Source organism: Equus quagga, chromosome 13 (genome assembly GCF_021613505.1).
Source record: "Equus quagga isolate Etosha38 chromosome 13, UCLA_HA_Equagga_1.0, whole genome shotgun sequence".
Lineage (NCBI taxonomy): Eukaryota > Metazoa > Chordata > Mammalia > Perissodactyla > Equidae > Equus > Equus quagga.
In genome coordinates, this window is record NC_060279.1 from 81,157,007 (window position 1) to 81,178,128 (window position 21,122).

The 21,122-nt window shown below is 52.3% G+C and overlaps 1 protein-coding gene across 4 annotated transcripts; it reads right to left on the minus strand.

Annotated features, from left to right (window-relative positions):
- Positions 1-95: 95 nt before the first annotated feature.
- ZNF135 (zinc finger protein 135) lies at positions 96-15,802 on the minus strand. 4 transcript variants are annotated; one of them, XM_046680599.1, is made up of 5 exons: positions 15,701-15,802; positions 13,977-14,049; positions 8,460-8,586; positions 7,663-7,758; positions 96-5,494 (listed from the first exon to the last, which is right to left on the minus strand). In XM_046680599.1, the coding sequence occupies exons 2-5, from the start codon at positions 14,007-14,009 to the stop codon at positions 3,771-3,773; spliced, it is 1,980 nt and encodes a 659-aa protein (XP_046536555.1). In that variant the 5' UTR covers positions 14,010-14,049; positions 15,701-15,802; the 3' UTR covers positions 96-3,770. The 4 variants fall into 4 exon arrangements, with proteins under 4 accessions (XP_046536555.1, XP_046536556.1, XP_046536557.1 ...); XM_046680600.1 differs by lacking the exon at positions 15,701-15,802 and adding an exon at positions 15,621-15,632; XM_046680601.1 differs by lacking the exon at positions 15,701-15,802 and adding an exon at positions 15,245-15,437 and having other exon boundaries at positions 7,675-7,758.
- Between the last annotated feature and the right edge of the window lie 5,320 nt (positions 15,803-21,122).

The following is a 21,122-nucleotide window of genomic DNA, read 5'->3' on the forward strand; positions in this document are numbered from 1 at the left end:
CTGTCTTCTTTGAGTTGACTTTTTCCTCAGGATGGTTTCCCTCATAGTTTAGAGATATGCTTCCTTGTTCATGTCCAGAGGAAGACAGAGTCTCTCCTTAGCAAAGAATGAGACGTTCCCCTTTGTCTCATTGAACCTACATAAGCCACAGTTTCACCCCTGGACACCACAGCCTTGCTCTGATTGGCTGCAGCCTGGGTCCCTGAACCAGTCATTCACCAGAAAGATGGTGTTGCCGTGACTAGCTTGACCCAAGGAGGAGACCTGGTAAATGGGGAGTCACTTTTACTGAGTCACTCGGCTGCATGGGAGGGAGAAAGGGGGTCAGAGAGGGTGCTCCCTGCCCTCAGAGTGTGCTGAGAGTGCTAGACTTTAAGCCAAAAAGCAGACAAATAATGATTGTTATATGTATTACAAAGTTTGGAAAGGGTTCCCTGAGGCAGAGTTCATGGGTCTGAGATGGGAGGATATGTGGGCATTAACCAATTGACAGAGGGAGGGAGTGGTTCCTAAGAGCAGCAGAAAGGGTCTTTCCACAGGGCCTGAGAAGGGCGGCACGTTGTATTTAGCGCTGGGACCCTCATGCTACAGAGGATACAAGAGTCAGCCTCATCATCCCCACCCCAAAGATTTGGACTCATTTGTTCTGGTGCAAGGCCCAGGAATCTGCATTTATAATCAGCACCCTGGTGCTTCTGTTGACAAAAGCCATGGATCCCACTGTGAGAGACACTAGTTCAGAAAAACAAGTAAGGTCTAGGTGGCTGGCACACAGAGATCTGGGGTAGACTGAGACCCAAAGGTGGGTGGATGCCCAATCTTCCAGCACCTTCTCTGCCAGAGTCAGGATTTTCTCTTCATCTGAGGAGTGGTAGGAAGCCACTGGAGAGGGTGAAGCAGGACTGACTCAACTGTATTTCTATTAAAAAAGACTCTCTCCCAGAGTGCATGAGTTACTATTGCTGTGTAACAAACCACCCCAACACTTCACAGAACACAGCACTACAATTTGTTTGGCTCACAGATTCAGGGGCTCAGTAATTTGGAAAGGGCACAACAGGGATGGTTTGTCTCTGCTCCACCGTGTTTGAGGCCTCAGCTGGGAACTTGAAGGCTGAGGTAGGTTGAAAACTGAGGGTCTGGAGTCATCTGAAGACTTGTTCACTTACATGCCTGATGAACCTGGGGGCCTCAGAGACTGGGACTGCTGACTGGAACCCCTAAGCAGAGCCTGTGTGGCTTGGGCATCCTCACAGTAGGGCAGCCTCACGGTAGCTGGACTTCCCACATGGCGTCTCAGGGCTCCAAGTATAAGTGTTCCAGTGAGCATGGTGTAAACCGCATGGCCTCTTCTGACCTAGCCTCAGAACTCTACCCCATTCTTCACCTTAACCTCTGTTCACCCCCTTCAGTTTTCCTTGTTGATCTTTTAGTGTCAATAATTAAGACCTATCAGCAACTGTCCAAGTCTGTGAGGTCCTCGAGAGTCAGGAGTGCATTCGTCCCACAGTTTTCCTGACACCCTTCTGGTAGGGACTTTCACCTCGTTCCTGGTTTAGGGCAGAAGCGATACTGTGGGCACTGCTCCATGGCTCCCAACTGCCTGCTGTATTCCTCTTTCTATCATTGCAGGGGAAGGAGGGGGAGGGGCAGAGAGGGCAGGCAGGAGCTTGTACAACTCCATTTCCCAGAAATCTGGCATTTTCACAGGACGGCAAGAGTGTGTGGTTGGGTTCCATTTTTACTGAACAGAATTGCAATAGAAGAGTCTTAACATTTTTTCCAAACATAATGTTCTATGATAAGAATGATATTCCTAGAGAGCCTGAAATATGCACAACCAGCATTGCATATTTGCTACACTAGACTTAGGGGGAGGAGCCTGTCATGCCATTTACCTAAAGAAGCTGATCTTCCCAGTACATCTGGTTTCCTTGGGGACAAGAAGCTACACAAGGGGAAGCATGGGGGGCGGGGCATGTGCAATAAAAGAGGGAGGACAGAACAGCTGATCAAAGGACCAAGGCTACTGAGCTTCCCTTTCAGTGCAGCCACTGGCCAGCTACACATGGCAAATGAGCACTTGAGATGTGGCTACAGAGAATTAAGATATGCTGCAAATGTGAAATACACACTGGAGTTCAAAGACGTAGTGTACGGAAAGAAAGGAAAACGTCTCAGTGATTTTTATATTGACAACATGTCAAAATGGTAACATTTGGGATACATAGAGACCAGTAGTGAATTAACTTCACCTGTTTCTGCTTGCCTTTTTCAATAGGACTGTTACAGTATTTAAGTTTACTGATGCAGCTTGCACTGTTTCTATTGGAGAGAGCTGCAAGGCACTATTTACTGATTTTCTTAAGTGGCATTTAAATGACTCTGAAATTATTCCAAAAAAGAGGAGGCACTCCACAGGCATACTGAGGAACAGTATTGGAAGACTATTTGCAACATGGTTCCCCCAAGGGAGAAATTTCAAGTTAACTGGAAACTTACATCCCAGCATTGTGATTAGGAAAATCAGACTAATTGATATAACCCTAACTGATGGTTGGTGACCGAAACCAGCCAATACACTTCAAATATGGGTTCTAATGAGGGTAGCAAGTCACTGTTTAAGAGCTGTGGTTGTCGGGGGACTGCTGGTAGTGGACTCAGAGTTCGATGAAATACTATGGACCTTTAAGTTAAATTAGATTTTAACAAAAGCTTATTAAACACCAGGATGAAGAATCAAGAGAAGAAAAAAGTTCAAGAGAAGATTAACTTGTACATTTCTCAAGAGAGAGAAATCTTGCAAAACATAAGGTTCCATGTGGAGGTGCTATTGCTCATAAGATGGTGGCTTAACAAAGGGAAAAATCTTCCTCTTTTTGTGAAACAGCAACATCTGTGTTCTTAATGCCTGTGAGTCCTGCAGAGAAACTGATAGCAAGCAGAGCAGCAAAAGCCATCTCAGAATCCAGAAGACTCCACAGAAGTGGCTTTACATTTCAAGTCTTCCTATACAAATCTTTTCAATTCCATTGCATATAAAGGTTTATTTATTGCAAAATAACGCAGATAATTTAAAATGTTTATAGTACACGGATATTCTTGTCTCATGGAATTCAAAACTGTGAGACTGGTTGCCATGTATCTTGATCAAACAATTTACACACAAATCAGGAAACTTTGCACTGAGACAGTTGAGTATCCATGCTGATTCCATAAGGATGTGCTCGTGTCTGGAGCACTCTGCCATACTGTTTGTAGGGACTATCAGAGTCAGCTTGCACCGTTGATAAGCACTTCTCCCCTGCTAAGAATGTAATGTGCAATAATGATAAATTCTGGCTGCATTTGGTTCTTTTATATGAAAGGCATTTGTTGGGTTTCTCACCACTCTGAAAATCTCTGGTTTGGAATATGGTCAATCCTTGGACAGAATTCCCCAGATCCACTACATTTCCTCCATTTCTCTCTCTGTAGGATCTATGACATAGCATTCATGGGCACTCATGGCTAAAGTTTCCCCACATTGATTGCACATGTCCCTACTGTTTGGATGACCTGATATTCAGGGATGGACGACCTGGAGCTCAGTATCCCCACCGTCATTTCCCTCACTGTGAACTCTGAGGGGGTCTGAGGAGTATGTTGACTGTGAAAGCTTGTGTATAAAAATGTTTCTGTTGCTTCTCATGAGTATCATCGGGTCAAGTCTAGTAAGGAATGAGCTATGGCTTAAGGCTTTCCTGTGTCCCTGCACACGTGGAATGGGTCTACCCAGTGTGAGTTCTCTGGTGCTTGGTGAGGGAGGAGCTGTGTGTGAAGGCTTTCCCACAGTCCCTGCATTCATACGGCTTCTCTCCCGTGTGGATCCTCCGGTGCTGAGTCAGGTGGGTGCTCTGCCGGAAGGATTTTCCACAGTCCTGACATTCGTAGGGCTTTTCCCCCGTGTGTGTCCTTTCGTGCTGGCTGAGTGATGAGCTGTGACTGAAGGATTTCCCACATTCATTACACCCATAGGGCTTTTCCTTGGTGTGAATCCTCTGGTGCTCTATGAGAAGGGAGCTCTGGCTGAAGGCTCTGCCACACTCAGTACACTCATAGGGCTTTTCTCCTGTGTGGATCCTCTGATGCTGAATGAGGGGGGCGAGCTGGCTGAAGGCTCTGCTGCAGGTGTTACACTTGTAGGGCTTCTCACCGGTGTGGATCCGCTGGTGCTTAGTTAGGGAGGAGCTGTGGCTGAAGGCCTTGCCACAGTCGCCACACTCATAGGGCTTCTCCCCAGTGTGGATTCTCTGGTGCTGGGTGAGGTGTGTGCTCTGCCGGAAGGCCTTCCCGCACTGACTGCACTCATAGGGCTTCTCGCCCGTGTGCGTCCGCTCGTGCTGGCTGAGTGACGAGCTATGACTGAAAGTCTTCCCACACTCATTGCACCCATAGGGTTTCTCTCCCGTGTGAATTCTTCGATGCTCCGTCAAGAGTGTGCTCTGGCTGAAGGCTTTCCCACACTCATTGCACTCATAGGGCTTCTCTCCCGTGTGCGTCCTCTGATGCTGAATCAGCGGTGTGATCTGGGTGAAGGCTTTGCCACACTCATGGCACTCATAGGGCTTCTCCCCGGTGTGGATGCGCTGGTGTTTGGTCAAGGAGGAGCTGTGGCTGAAGGCCTTGCCACACTCCCCACACTGATAGGGCTTCTCCCCAGTGTGGATTCGCAGGTGCTGTGTGAGGTGGATGCTCTGCCGGAAGGCCTTCCCACATTCACTGCACTCATAGGGTTTCTCACCCGTGTGTGTCCGCTCGTGCTGGCTGAAGGAAGACCTAAAACTGAAGGATTTCCCACATTCACTGCACTCGTAGGGCTTCTCGCCAGTATGAGTCCTCTGGTGCTGGATCAGTGGGGCGATCTGGTTGAAGGTCCTCCCACACTGACTGCACTTGTAAGGTTTCTCGCCAGTGTGGATTCTCTGGTGTTTGGTCAGTGCCGAGCTGTTTCGGAAACCTTTTCCACACTCGTGACATTCGTAAGGTCTCTCTCCTGTGTGTGTTCGGTGGTGTTCAATGAGTGCTGAGCTGTGACTAAAGGCCTTTCCACATTCCTGACATTTGTAGGGTTTCTCTTTTGCATAGGTTTTCTGTTGGGAATTTAACTTGGAGTCCAGATTCTCCCTCTTTCCATGTGTCCCCCACATGTGGGGGCCTCGTCTTTCAGGGGTCATTGGCTGAATGCCGAGACCAGGGCCCAGACCTCTGTTTTCCCCAAGCCCATTCCCCACCTGCTGCTCCTGAATGAGTGTCTTCTCCAGTGTGAAGGCCACCTGTAGCACACGGGCATCTAGGTTCCTGTGACTCCGCTCCCAGTGGCCGTTGGCATCTCCCTGCTCAGGGCACCACAGATTGTCCCACAGGAACCTTTCTACCAGGACACTGTTAGGTACTTCTTCAGTGATGTCTTGTCTTGGAACTGACGGTTTGGTTTGGGGTCTAGTTTCCAAGTCTGAAAGAAACAAAAAACAGAATGTCCCTTAATCCCTGTTCTGGGGGAAGAGTTTGTGGTGGGTGGGCAGATGGAAGGATAAAACTGATGGTTTTGAAAGGTTCGAGGCACAAGTGGCTTTGACCATTTAAAAACATGGTTTTGCACATCAGGGAAAGAAGAAGAGAGGGAGGGGAGGCACAGGGAATAACCAGGGGTGGGTGAGCTGTATGGGGGTAGGTGTAGGGTTTGCGAGAGGAGCAGAGAACATGAAGGTGGGGAGAGGGTGCTGAGGAGAGAGTGAGCATTCGGAGAAACTGTCGACAGATGCCCCAGGCTTGGGAAGAGCAGGGCGATGGCCAGGCTTGGGCTAAAGCCACCTCCACAGTGCCAGGTGGTGATGGGAGGAAAAGCCACCACCTGGGGAGGGACCACCCAGCCAGCCCTCCCCCTGCTCAGGTCCAGGTTCTTCTCAGCATCCTCTCACTGCTGTGCCTCTTCACCCAGACTTAAAGAAACCCATCAGCTCCCCTAGCCTGAGAACAGCTGAGATGCCCAGCACTAGGAGGATGGATAGATGACCTGTGGGGTGTCAGAGGACTTGGATCTGATTTATTTTGTCTGTCTCACTAAGTGGGGCTCCCCAAGGGTGGGGGCTTCTGTCCACCTTGGTCACCATCGTACCCCCAGCCCCCAGCAGAGGTCAGCAGACATGCTGAATGAACGAACAAATACACTCCCTCTACCTCCTTCCTGGCAGGAGGGCCTCTGTGGCCTGGTACCCAGCCCTCTCTGCACAGCCATGCCTCAGGACCCACAACCCCCACCCTGACACTGGATTGGCCTAAGGGAGTGATGTGGGCACCTTTCCCATTTATGTTCCAATCTAGTGAAAAGTTAAGAAGGAAAAAATAGGTCAAGTTAGGTATGGTTGACAGAATAGTGGCTCCCAAAGATGCCCACATCCTAATCCCTGATCCTATGAACATGCTGTTACCTTACATGCTGAGGAAGAATTAAGGTTGCTACTCAGATGACATTAGCTAATCATCTGAGATTACCCTGGATTAGCGGGCTGGGTCTAACATAATTACAAGTGTTCCTAAATGTGAGAGAGAGGCATGGGGGTCAGAGTGACACATGAGAGATAATGTGACCAGCCATTGCTGACTCTGAAGATGGACAAGGCCATGAGTCAAGGGATGTGGGCAGCTTCCAGAAGCTGGAAAATGAAAGGAAGTGGACTCTCCCCAGACTCTCCAGAAGGAGCATTGCCCTGCGGACACTGTGACTGGAGCTCAGTGAGACCCAGGATGGACTTCTGACCTCTAGGACCGTAAGCTGAGCCGAGTTGCTTTAAGCCACTAAGTTTATGGTAATTTGTCACAGCAGCAATAGCAAGCCAATATACTGGGTAAGGGCTGGTTATTATTTGAGGCTGGGGAGACCCTAGGAGCCCCTGCCACACACTAACCATCCTTCTTGGGCCCTGGCAATGGGCCGCCACTTAACCAGGGTCAGGGCCTGACGCCAGAGGGCAACTGCCTGCCAGAGTGCTGGGACCCCCACTTCCTGCAGAGTTGCCTATGGTCTCAGGAGCTGGACAAGAGGTATGAAGAGCAGAACTGCCTGGCCCACCTACAGGCACAGGGCAGAGCCCAGCTGGGATCCACCAACCCACAGATGCATGAGTCATAAGTGAGTCTTTGGTCTAAACCACTGAGGCTGGAGTGTTTGTTACGTGGCCAGAGCTGACTGCTGCACCACCCCAGGGCCTCTGCACTTTGGTTTCCTCTGCCCGGAATTCTGTTCTCCTGCCTGGTTTCATGGCAGCACTGTTCTTGGGTTCAGGCTTCACCTCACATGTCATCCCTTGGGGAGGCGAGCCCCTGTCTCTCTGCTCAGGTCCCCCCAACCCTGGTCTCCACCTTAGCACCTGCTTTCATTTTCTTAGCCTTCATCACAATCTGTGCTCACTGTGTTCACTGTTATTACTTTAGCTAGTATTGTGCACCCCTTTCCCACACCAAGAATGTAAATTCAGTGACAACAGGCACTCATCTCACTCACAGCAGGATAGGTATGTGGTGAGTGTTCACTGAAAGTCACTTTGCTGTGAAGAATCCAAGAGCAGATACGGGGAGAACCTGGGCTGGGTGGGCTCCTCGGCCTCAAGGCCCTCACCTCACCTGGGCACACACCTTGGGGAAGGCCCTCGTCCACTGCCCACGGCTCTGTCACCTGCTCCAGCAGGGAGATGACGTCCAGCTTCGGGAGCCAGTGTCCTGCTCGGGGGAGACCCGCGGAGTGAGTGCTTCTGTCCAGGACCCTTCCAGCCCTCTGCCCACTCCACCCTCAGTCTCCCAGGACCCAAGGGCTAGGGGTTCTGAGAGGCCACATCTGTTATGGTAACAGCCCCTGACATTCCTTAGGGACTTGCTCTCCCCACTCTGAGTCCCTGACGCCACCCCTGACCCCAGGGTGGATATGTGGCCCAGTCCCAGCCAATCAGAGCTCTGCTTCCTCCCCCAAGTACTGGCAACAATGACCAGCGTGGAGGGGACCTGGTTGTCAAACAAGATAACCCAGGCACTTTTTATGGGGGCCCGGGACACAGACCCTGCCTCTTCTGCTGCTCTTGGACCCAGGAGAGGCACCCTGGCAGCTGTCCTGTCACCTGCAGAGGGGCCATCTGTGAATGGAGGCAGAAGGAGGGGCTCTTGAGAGCATCATGGATGACCAGGCCTCCCTGGGATTCTGCGGTCACCGGGCCCAGGACATCCCTCTGACCCCATGACTTTCTGCTTCTGGCATTTTTAGGTGGGATCTATAACATCCTAACTGATATTCCCTAAAATGGATCCTTGAAGTCCAAGACACACCCCACATATTCGCTTTTAAGGCCTAGACCAACCCCCACTTTTACCCCAGGAGAATCAGAACCTGTGCCGGGGGCAGACCATCAGGGGAACGGGTGTGGCCTCACCCACGGAGACCAGGAGCCCAAAGGTCTCCAGCATCACATCGCGGTACAGGGTCCTCTGGGCGGGCTCCAGCTGCCCCCACTCCTCCCGGGTGAAGTCCACAACCACGTCCTCAAAGGTCACTTGCTCCTGAAACATCACACACAAGTGCCCTCAGCCAGGCCAAGCTGGCACTGGCTGCTGGTGGGAGAAGCTGGTGAATGGGGATGTCGGCCAAGCTGGATGGGAGGGGGTTTTCCCGGGTCTGGTGATTTGGGCCAGGTTTTTCCTGTGGGGCTTGGGGGCTCTGGAGGAAGGGGAGATCTTAGGATGTAAGAGGACACACCCTGTCTTCCAGCAATTTGGCTGGAAAAAAGTCTCTTGAAATAAGGAATGCTGCTGAGGAGTCAACAATGAAAGGGAGGACAGTCCTGGGCACGTTGGGGTCACCAGGAACTGTGCTTGCCTGAGAGGTCCCTGGGAGTGGCAGTGGGGGCAGGGAACACCTGGAAAACTGTCAGGTTGGATCCCTGCCTCAGCCTTGTGGCCGAAATAACATCCTGATGGATCCAAGACAAAAGATGAATAACACAAAGCCCTTGTGAAAAAGGCGATTAAAGAAAAAATACTGGGGTATAGATGATCTTTCTAATCATGAGATGAAACCTAGATGTTCCCCTCCTTCTCTATTAGTTATCTATTGATAACGTAACAAATTACCCCAGAGTTGGTGTCTTAAAGCAACACCTGTTTACCATCTCAGTTCTGCAGGTCAGAACTCCAACAAGGCGCAGCTGAGCCCTCTGCTCGGGTCTCATGGGGCCAAAATCAAGTCTCAGCCAGATTGTGTTCCTGGCTGGAAGCTCTGGGGAAAAACTGCTCCCTGACTCATTCTTGTTGACGGAAATCAGTTCCTTGAGGCTGTAGGACGTGGTCCCCGTTTTCCTGCAAGCTGTTGGTTAGAGGTCATTCTGAGCTCCTAGAAGCCGCCCCCTCCATGACAGCTTATAACATGGATATCTGCTTTCTTCTTGACAAGCTGAATGCGTATCTCCAACCTCCTCTCCCGCAACCAGCCAGGCAACCTGTTTTAAAACCAACCTGTTTTAAAAGGGCTCATGTGATTAGGTCAGGTCCACTCGGACTACCTCCCTTTCTTCAGGCCAATTGTGTACATGACATGACACAGTCAAGGGAGTGCCATCTCATCCTATTAACAGGTTCCGGGGACTATGCAGGGCATGCACACTGAGGGGGAGCAGGAAATCTGGGGGCATCTTAGAATTCTGATTACCACATTTCTCTCCAAGAAAGAGTTGAGATATTCAACTAGTAAAAACACATGCACCGCCAAACCACCATGAACAAATCTGAAGAACAGATGGCCAACTGGAAAACATATGCACAACATGTGATGAATCTAGGGCACTAATTTCTTTCCTTAATGCATAAAAAGCTCCTACAAATCAACAAGACAGAGGCCAACCACAGCAATCAAATGATGAGCGGCAGACCAGAGCCAGGAGGAAGCCCATGTCCTCAGGGAAAGGAAGGAAGCTCCTACCTGCTGCCTACGCTGGAGGTGCCTCCTTCATCTGTATGACCTGCCCAGTCTCCACTGGCACCTGGGTTTGTGTCTGGATTCAGCAGGGAGGGGATGGTGGCCCCTGTGTCTGGCCAACTGGGAGTAAAGATGGTACAGGCTACTGTGTACTGAGCACGTCTGATAGGCTAAGCACTGGGGTACAGCAGCTAAGGATTATTAGAGGGGGCTAAGCTTCACCAATCATAAGAATATATGCAAGAAAATGACAATAACAAAAACCCATGTGGTGGGCAGGGAAAGAGGAGCTCAAAAACCAGCTCAGCTTAAAACCAAGTCCTAATATAGAAAAGAAGGAGCCTAGATTAGTTAGGAAGAAGAAGATTGCTCAGATAACAGACTGGTGAAAACTTTAGCCACGAGGGGAAAATCTACCATATCCTGGAATATATTCTAGAAGAGTTACAGAAGATTTAAAAACTGACCCAGTAAAACCACCTCCCATGTCACCCATGCCAGGCCCTGGAACAATACTTCACCCCATTTAATCTCCGCAGCAACCTTGTGAGAGGTCCGCGCTGCTGAGAGCGCATTTCACCGAAGCTGGGGGAGCTTACGTGTCTTGCCCAAAGTTATACAGCCAGCAGGCAGCAAGTCCAAGGGTTGCCTCTGCATGACTGTATTAAGAATCTGTTCCCTATATAAATTAAATTTAAGCATATGAAGACCCATGTATAAGTAGCAAATCAGTGTGGTTGTGGGGGAATTTCAAATCAGTGGGCAAGCTGGGTCATCTGGCTGTCTATTTAGGGGAAAAAAATCAATTTATCCCTACCTCACAATATAAATAAATTTCAGAAATCTTAAAGAGCTGAAAGTAAAAAAGGAAATAAATTGGAGAAGTATAAGCCATTAGTTTAATAACCCTGGGACAGAGAAAGTCCTCACAGATAAGACATGGAACACTAAAAGTCACAAAGAAGAAAAATGAGTGTAGCAGGCAGAATACTGTCTCCCTAAAGATATTCACGTCCTAATCCCTGGATTACATGGCAAGATGGGATTAAGGTTGCTAATCAGCTGATCGTAAAGTAAGGAGATTATCCTGGAATATCCTGGTGGCCCAACATAATCACAGGGGCAGAAGAAGATAGAAAAGTCAGTGTCACTGTAATGAGATGTGAGGAAGACTCAACTGGCCAGTGTTGGCTTTGAAGATGGAAGGGGGACAGGAGCCCAGCAACGCGAGTGGCCTCTAGATGCTAGAAAAGGCAAGGAAGCGGATCCTCCCGTGGAGCCACCAGAAGGAACACAGCCCTGCTGACACCTTGATTTCAGTGCAGAGAGACTCATTTCAGATTTCTGACCTCAAGAACTATAAAATAATGAACGTGTGTAGTTTTAAGCTACTAACTTTGTTGGGATTTGTTACAAAATCAATAGCAAAATAATACATTGAGCCATCAGAATTCATGACTTCTGCATGATAAAAGTCATTGCAAGCCACTTAAAGGACCCATGAGAGCAAATTAAGTATTTGCAACATAAATGAAAAAGATTGGTGGCCTTGTAAAGAGCTGGCAAACCAGTAAGTAAAGGCAAGTAGGAGGACAGAGACCCCAGCCCTTCAGAGAGGAGGAGGGGTGCGGACACAGGCAGGAAGTACTGTCACAATTGACTGTTCTTTCTAAATGCCTACATTTGTTTCTCCAGCAATTCCACTCCCCATCCCTGCTCCCCACAAGAACCTGGCTCCCCTGTGCATCGTTTACACCTACTGGGCAGGCTGGACGCCACCGGGAGGGGAGAAGACAGACTAGCCCTGTTCACCCTCCAGGAGAAACCCACCCAGTACACGACAGGGTAGACTGAGACCCACAGCTGGGAAAAGCCTTCCAGACAGAGAAATCCTGAATTGTGGGAATCCCCTGCACAAAATGAAGCAAAGCTCTATTCCCATCTGTCAGAAAAAACGCACATAAACAGAGGGGAAATGAGGCGCATGGTGGTGACACCAGGAGCAGCTTTAGAGGGAAGCCTGGAGACTTTCTAAGAGTGGCCTGACTTTTTTTTTTTTTAAAGATTGGCACCTGGGCTAACAACTGTTGCCAATCTTTTTTTTTTTTTCCTGCTTTATCTCCCCAAACCCCCCCTGTACATAGTTGTATATCTTAGGTGCAGGTCCTTCTAGTTGTGGGATGTGGGACGCTGCCTCAACATGGCCTGATGAGTGGTGCCATGTCGGTGCCCAGGATCCGAACCCTGGGCCGCTGCAGCAGAGCGTGCGAACTTAACCACTCGGCCACGGAGCTGGCCCCAACCTGACATTTTTATAATGAGAACATCACTATGTGTATTGTGTGGCCTTCAACAGTAAGTCAGCCAACTCATCAAGCTAGAAATCACCAGAGAAAATTTCAGGTTTTTGACACAACATTAAGAACTTTAAATTTCTGAACCTTAAAAAAACAAACTCAGAGCAAACACATAGATGGTGCCTGGGCCATGCCGGCACCGCATGAAGACACACACGGATTGCTCACTTAACATCCCCACGCCCTGGGGATCATGTCTACCCACTGTTCACCCCGGGATGTCAAGCAAGTTGCCCCAAATCAGCCACCGAGGACAGGGCTGCGCCATGATCCCCACCTGGGTCCTCTGGGCTGGGCCAACTCCCTGAAAAGTGAGGGAGAAAAGCAGGCCCGGGGCTGGAACGGGGTTCCAGGCCTGGGGGCCAGGCGGGGAGCTCGGTGCCCCACCTGGTTCCTCCTGGACAAACAGGGGACCCCTTAGATGTCACGGTGGCGTCGGCTGGGGCCGCCTCAGCTGGTATGTCGGCTGGCGTCGGCCGCTCGCTCACACTGTGCCCTGGTGCCTGAGCACAAACAGGGGCTGGGAGAGAGCAGGAGTGAGGACACAGGTAGGGGTCTCGGCAGCAGGACCCCCGGGGCTGTTTCCTAGACTTTACTTTCGGACATTTAGAAATCAGAAGGGCCAGGACGCAGCAGGATGTGTGCTGAGCACGGGGCCCTCCTACAGCCAGAGGGTCTGAGCTCAGGGGCATCCTGAGCTCAGGCCTGGCTCAGCCACTCCCAGCCAGGGCCTTGGGGATGAGTGCCTCTGTGCCTTGGTTTCCACCTCCTTCCCACTTCATGGGGCTAATGTGGGGGCTGAAGAGGGTGACACGTGTCCAGCACTGACCACAGGGTTCGGAACATTCATCGTTCCAGCCATTCACTGAGCACCTACTGTGTGCTGGCCTTTGCAGGTGGCAAGAATGGCCAGAACTGCTTCCCAAGGCCCCGGCCCCATGCAGCTGGCCTAGGAGGCCTTGCTCTCAGTCTTTCTGCTACAAGTGCCTTCCCTTCATGGAAAGCGCCTGGCGTGGTCCCACCTCTGGGCCTTTGTTCATGCTGTTTCCTCTGCCCAGAACATTCTTTCTGTGCCTCGACCTCACTCCCTCCCCTCCTGCAGGTCTCAGGGAGGCCTCCCGGGCTGTGCTGGTCAATGCCTGATCCCCAAGCCCACCCTCTTCTGGGCCTCATTTCCCTGCACAACACTTGGAATATTTACTTTCCTCATAGGGACTGGGAGCCCCACAGGGATGGCGAATTCTGCTCATGCCGTCTGTTTCCGCACCCACAGTGCCTGCGGCAGTGCCTGGTCCCTGGCAGTTGCTCAGCACCTGTCTGCCAAGTGACTGGCTAAAAAGAGTGAGCTGGGAGTACTGACCTAGAACCCTGTGTTGAGCAAGTGCCAGGCACATCAGTGGATGGATGAGCGATGTCTGCCAGGGCAGCATGGGGCAGCTGGGGGAATCTGAGAGGTCCTCTCAGAGGTGAGGTGTGAGAGCTGGAGGAGGATGTGGAAGTGGCTAAAGCACAGTCCTGGCAGGGGGCAGACTTAGGGCAAAGGCCCTAAGGCCAGAAGGAGCCTGGTGGGGACCCAGGTCAGGGCCTGAGAGATCCAAGTGTGAGGGTGGCAGTATACTCACCCGGGCCCCGGCAGCAAGGAGCCCAGCGGTCATTCCCTCCTCCTCTGGCCTGTTACAGGAACAGCCGGCTCCTCTGCAGGAAGTTGTGGGGAGAAAAGGAAGTGAGAGACTGGGCAGGCACCTGTGGTGACCAGAACCCCCTGCCCTGGAACCCCTGTGCAGGCAGGTGAAGGAGCTGTGGCTCCAGCAGCCTGGAGTCCAGCACCCAGGCCAAACCTTGCAGCAGTGAAACCTCAGTGGGGCACTTTCCAAGCGCCTGCATCTGCCCAGAACCATTCCACATGCTATTCCAGGCACTGTTGAAGGATGATCTCAAACTTTCCCACCCTATTCTGCAGAGAGGGAAACTGATAGCCAGGGGGCAAAGGGCACAACCGTGGCTGCACAGATGATCGCCAGAGTGAGGGCTATTTCTGCGACTATGACAGAAAGCCAGACAGTTCTGGGGTTCCTGGACACGGTTTGGTGTGCCTCAGTTTCTCTCTCCCATAAAAAGAGGGTGGTGACCCAACATGAAGACGACGGGCACTGAAGGGTGAAAAGGGCAAATGGAGCTGGGCGGCGTCCCCGAGAGGCGCCTGTGCGGGAGGGAAGCCTGGGCTTCCGGTAGCAGCTCCGGAGCACCCTGCACGCACATCCCTGGCAGGCTGCCCACCACCGAATAGGCCGAAGGAAGGAGGGTCCCCCGGTCTCGGGGCCTGCGCAATCCCCAATTCTGCCCGGCGCGCTGTGCCCGCTGTCTTCACTGCAGTTTCCAGCTGGGAGTCATCTCGTTCAGCGATGTGCTTATGGGTTTCTTTCCTTTTTTTTGTGTGCTGCTTTTTCTCCCCAAATCCCCCCAGTACATAGCTGCATATTCTAGTTGTGAGTGCCTCTGGTTGTGTTATGTGGGACTCCGCCTCAGCGTGGCCTGACCAGCGGTGCCATGTTCGTGCCCAGGATGCGAACCAGGGAAACCCTGGGCCGCCAAAGCGGAGCACCCAAACTTAACCACTGGGCCACAGGGCCCACGCACTTATGGGTTTATCATTTCCCAGCCCACCTGTGGGCTCCGGGAGCGGACACAATATTGGGATATCCACAGAGGCTCTGGGGCATAAGACAGGCCCTAGCCCCCAGAACATCTGAATACGTGTTTGTTGAATTAATGAAGGAGCCTGGATGCCGGACATGCAGTCAGTGTTCAACAAAAGCTTAATATATAATAAGTCTGTTTTCTGGGTCCTAGGGAACTGGAATTAAAATCTTGTGCTTTTGGTCTTCCTCACCTTCATCCTTTAGGGACAGAAGCCCCCTTCAGGAAGGTGAGGCTCCAGAGATGACTCCGTGGTGGGGCATCGGCCTTCCCCACCCTCCAAACCCTGGACATCCCACCAAAGCAGGGGAGGGATGCAGGTCAGGCTGGCTCCAGTCTCTGAAGAGTCTGGCTGGTTGTTTCTCCGACTGTGCCTCCAAGCCGGGAGACCCTGACCCCTTCTGCCAAAGCCAGGACCCCAACCCGCCCCAACCCTCCTCTCAGACTCTACGAACCCCTAAACCCAAGCCCCGCCCACTAGGACCCGCCCCCACCACCTCCAAGGCGACCCGGCCGGGCCTAAAGCAGCAAAGGGGACTCGACACGGACGCGCGCAGCTGGGTACACACCCTGGCCGGGGTCCCAGGGAAGACCCCGGATGCCACACCCGCTCGGCCTCCCGCGGTCTGGCTGCTCCAAGCCTACTTACCCGCAGGACGGCAGGACAAAGGCCGTGGCCGCCACAAGCCAGCACTGCGCCTGCGCAGGAAGGCGTCGAACTACATCTCCCAGAGGGCCGCGCGCTCCCTTCCGGTTATTCAGGGGCTCGCCCCGCCCCTACCTGGGACTCTCGAGCCGCAGCGGCAAGGGTCGGAATCCGAGCGTGGCCTCGCGGCCTCCCGCCAGGCTCAGCTTCCCCGCTCCATCAGGGTTTCACTCACCTGCTAGTTGGCAGCACAAAGACTGCGGCCGCCATCAACCTGGGCTGCGCTTGCGCGTGCCGAACTACATCTCCCAGAAGGCAGCGCGCGCTTCCGTGCTCGCCCCGCCCTCCCCTGGGTCCGAGGCTGCTAGGCTCGGATCCGAGCTCGGCCCTTAGATCCCGCCGGCGTCACCCCAGCCCGTCGCCCCGAAACCCTCCCACGCCGCACTCCCTCGTCTAACGAGAGGATGAAGGCCACGTCCGCCGCTGGCCGGACTGCGCCTGCGCGGAGGGCGCCGAACTACAACTCCCAGAGGGCCACGTGCGGTTCCCGTGTGCCTCTGCCCCCGTTATTCGGGACAGGAGTCCGAGTGTGGACGCCTGTGCTTGTCACTTACGTAAATATTCGCTGCCCGCTGCTTGAGAGGCCTTGCGAACGTCGCCCCCGCGCTCTTAAGGCGGGTGACTGACTGGGGAGCTAATTTAGAGCGGCCATGAGTGCAGGAGGATGTGGAGCATGGCGGTGGGCAGATCCTGGGGAGAGCCTCCCAGACAGAGGACAGCACAGCTAGTGCGCGGTGCGCGAGACCTGGGGTTGTGGGAGCATGGCAGCGCCGGTGAGGAGGATGCTGTGAGCGTCCAGGTGAGTTCTCTGGAACAGCTCACACTGCTCTCATATTGGAAACTATACTGCAACTTTATTGTTGTAAAACAAACCCGTATTTACAAAAAACACCAAGAAATTTAAAACAAAAGCATTCACTAAGATTCCAAACACAGGAGCCGTTTTCATTCTGCCACACTGACCCAGTTTTGGACACTTCCCAGGATTCAGTACAGCCTTATAAGAAACCACACTTTTAACTTTTAAAAACTACTTTACATGTTGCTGGGTAATTGCCAAAATTGTGCATTTGAATAGCAGCATAATATTCAAAACTGAGGTGCCCTCCGTGACTGAATTTGTTGTCTGAACGTTGACTGAGGCCTGCCAGGCGCTAGGCCCGCGCTCCAGAGCAAGCAGTGCACGAGGTGTGGACATTGACCACCTGGAATGTGTGTCCTGGAGCTGGACTCACTTTCACCCATGTCCTGGAACATCCATAGAGCAGTGAGTAGAAAGAGTCTAAGAAAACCAAGGCTGAGCCGTGTGCGTTTGCCCTTTTAAAAAAGGACTGGCGGATTCCACTCAGGGCTTGCGTGCTGGCTTTAAAGCTGAGAAAAAGTTCCAAGACTTGGGCATTTTTTTCTTTGGGGGAAACAATTATTTCTTTGAAACAACTCCAACTCTGAAAACAGCAGAAAAGATAATAAGAATTCTCATGTTAAGAAAAAACCTAGCTGGTTACATTTTCTTTACACACATAGACACTTGTAAGGTTTGGCTAGTTCACACGTGAGTGAAAGACTTTAAATTTCCCTTAAACAAGTCCCAAACCCGTGGTGGTTATGAAGCGATCAGATGGATGGCTCACAGTTGGAACACGCTACTGTAGACAGAGCAAAGGCAGGCCTGCTGGCTGTTCTTTAAAGGGGTCCTGTACCAGACCCAAAAGGCCGGAGGGCCCACATTTGTGACTGTTGTACTGAAAGTCCACCTGCTCTTCTCTCTGCTGCAGGAAGAAGGCTTTAAAATATACACAAAATGTCAACGATCAGTCCCCTCACCCTCAAACTCAAAGGCAACTAAATAGTTAACTTTTTTTTCGAACTTCTTCAACAAAATGTGTGCTCTTTCCTCCCTAGTTTCCTTTTAATGGATCAAATGGTGTGAACACACTGCTCATGATGAAAGCTTTTTCCCAGAAGGTCTGGGTGGAGTCTTGGGTGTGAGCTGCTGGTGGTGCCGCTCAGGAGGCTGCAGCCCAGTCCTGACGGCACCTGCCCAGCTCCCTCTGTTACCTTCCTCTGGCCTTCTAATACTTGAATGAGATGACCCCAAGCTGGGCTCTTTCTAAAGGGGTAGAAGCTAATGGCTCCAGCCAGCTGGTACCTTGTGGACAGGTAAGCCCATGTCCCAGGTCTGGATTTCTCAAAAGAAGCCAAAGATCTGGATTTGTGTTTGAAATCTCTTGACTTTTAAAAGCTTGCAGGGAATTCAAAGGTTTTAAAAACACTCTGCCAGGGGCCAGCCTGGTGGCATACTGGTTAAGTTCCTGCGCTCTGCTTTGGCAGCCTAGGGTTTGTGGGTTTGGATCCTGGGTGCAGACCTACATACTGCTCAAGCCATTCTGTGCTGGCCTCCCACATACAAAATACAGGCAGATTGGCATGGATGTTAGTTCAGGGCCAATCTTCCTCCAATCAATCAATCAATCAATGAACACTCTGCCAGTCAAATAAGATGAGCTGAAGGCTACATCTGTACTGTCCTCACCCCTCCAGACCATGGTGTAACTACTGGCTGGGCCCTTCTCAGCCCAAGTGCAGCGTCCTCCAAGCACAGAGGCCACCTCCGTGTGGCCAAGACAGGACCCCACCATGAGCAGCTGCATTACAAATCAGTGTAGTTTTCAAGGAGTTCTACAATCATATCATGAATAGCACAACTGCATTACATGGCCTTTTTGTTAAAAAAGTTAATTTGGGGGCTGGCCCGGTGGTGTAGTGGTTAAATTCACATACTCCACTTCAGTGGCCTGGGGTTCGTGGGTTCGGATCCTGGGCATGGACCTAGCACCACTCATCAAGCCATGCTGAGGCAGTGTCCCACAGAAGAAATAGAAGGACCTACAACTAGGATACACAACAATGTACTGGCGCTTTGGGGAGAAAAATTTTAAAGAAATAAAATTTTTAAAGTTAATTTTTTTGATATATACATTAAATATACTACAACGTTTATACAGCCCTTTGGATACATTTCTTCCTTTTTAAAAAATCATTTCGGGAACCTCAAAAGCTAGCAGTGCCCAGCCCTCCTCCGACCCCAGAGGCCCTGGCTGGGCTGGGGAGGAGGGTGGCCCGCGTGGCTCAGGTCCTCCGGAGCACCCAGGACCGGGCCCAGCAGCTGCTCTGTGACAGGGGCCAGAGGACAGACAAGGGGGCTGGGAAGCGTCCCGCTGGGAGGTAGCTGGGGTCTTGCAGGGGATGCTGGCCGAGGAAGGCAGAGGGCGAGGCAAGGCTGCGTGCAGTGGGCAGAAGAGAAGGGGCTGCAGCTCTATCCCACAGCGGCTTGGGCAGCATCTTGGGACGGGGCAGGCTGGGCGGAGAACTCAACTTGGCGGTTTCCGTGAATCGGAGCAGCTGCGGGATTCGCAGCAGCGGCTCTCCAGGCCCGGGACCTTGAGCCACATCCTCCCCTCCATCAGCCAAGGCACAGAGCGGTGAGGATGGCCTGCATGGCGCGGCCACCGCCTCCTCGGAGGTCCAAGGACGGCTTCCCTGGCTGGTAACTGCAGCCCTGGATGGGGCGTCGGCAGGGGCGGCAGTCGCCTCCTCATTCATGCGCAGCAGCACCCACCCCTTCCCCCGAGGGCGGCTGCGGCTGGCTCCGGCACAGCGCAGACTGTTCTGGGCGGAGGAGGGTGTGAGGAGGCCCGGGGTGGAGACCGCAGTGGGCAGAGGCGGCGCGGACTCAGGAGGCGGCCTCTTCCACCCCAGCGCCGGGCGGTCGGGTTGGGGATGGGCTGTTGAAGCAGGAAGGGGCGCCAAGAGCTGGTCTGCGGGGCTTGATGTCATTTCAATGTCTGTGTTTCCGAGGGACCCTGCCTACTGCGGGCCCGGGATGCGCTGGAGGGGAATGAGCTGGAGTCACAGTTCGCTCAGGGCAGCTGAGACGTCTAGAGGTGAAGAAAAGAAGGAACGGAGAGGAAGACTGGGGGACAGTGCAGAGGAGCAAAGAAATCAGGGCAGGCTCGGGGGTCCCCTGAGGGGAGGCGGTTCGTTTTCTTTTGCACAAGGGGAAGATGAGATCTTTGGACAAGCTTGACTGGAGAATAGAGGGACGCCAGGCAGATGTCTCTGGAGGACAGTTGGTCGGTAGGATGCCCAGGCAGACATCTTCGGAGAACCCCATCCAGGGGTTCAGGAGCTGTGAGCATGTGGATGGCCGTGGGCCACAGGGACTGGCAGTGGTGGGTCTGCGGGGCCTGCCGGCCACCCTGGCAGCCCCTGCTCTCATGCGGTCCTCCTCCACCAGCAGACCTATGAATGGGCCTCTGGCTTACGGTGACTGTAATGAAAACTGCGTGGAATGAACCCCCCGCCCCCAACAAGTGGGGACATGGGCCTTCTGTCCACATACCCTGTTGTTTAGATGAGCCTTTCCATCATGTGCGCTGTACCTGAAGGGTCAGGGGTTGGACTGCGGGCCAAAACTTCGCCTTGCCACCTGAGCTGCAAGGGAGAAGCCTGGTATCACTAGGATAACAAGGCAGCAGAAGGGGAGCTGGAGCCCAGCAGAGATTAAGGCCTAGGGTAGAGGCCAGAAGCTCCCAATGGGAACTGCAAGGATAAGCGGGCATGTGGGAGGGAGCTGAGCAGTGAGGTCTGGAGGTCGAGCTAGAGAGAGGTCTGAGAAGGCAAGCATTGCACAGCCCGAGGGGGCAGGGGACAGAGGCCGCGAGGGGGTGCCAGAGGCAGCTGGGTCGAGAAGAAGCAGTGGGCAAGTCCAAAGGCTTTTCCAGTTGAAAGGTGACTTACAGATGATTTAAACGAGAATGCCTCTGCTTACTAGGCTCAGAGTCAATCCAACACTGTGTTTCCAAGTGAAGGCAAAAGAAAAAAAAAGGACAAAAACTTTTAAGGCTTTCGTTTGCACAGGGGCCAGTGGTGCCCAGCGAGAAGGGTAGGGAATAGATGAAAAGCTGAATCCACTACGGTGGCGGTGGCCTAGTGGTTAAGTTTGTGTGCTCGGCTTTGGTGGCCTGGGGTTTGCCAGCTCGGAACCCAGGCGTGAACTTACACACCTCTCATCAAGCCATGCTGTGGTGGCATCCTACATACAAAATAGAGGAAGAGTGACAACAGATGTTAGCTCAGGGCCAATCTTCCTCTCTCTAAAAAAAAAAGCTGAATCCAGGCAGGTGCGGTGGGGCACCAGCCACCAGCTCTTGGGAGATCCAGAGTGACCATAAAGCCAGATCTTTACGTGACATCTATGGTTTAAAAAAAATATTGGCATCTATCTCCAAAAAAAAAAAAAAAAAATCATTCTGTGAGTCAAACAAAACGTGTGGGTCAGTTCTCCTCAGACCTAAAAGCCCTG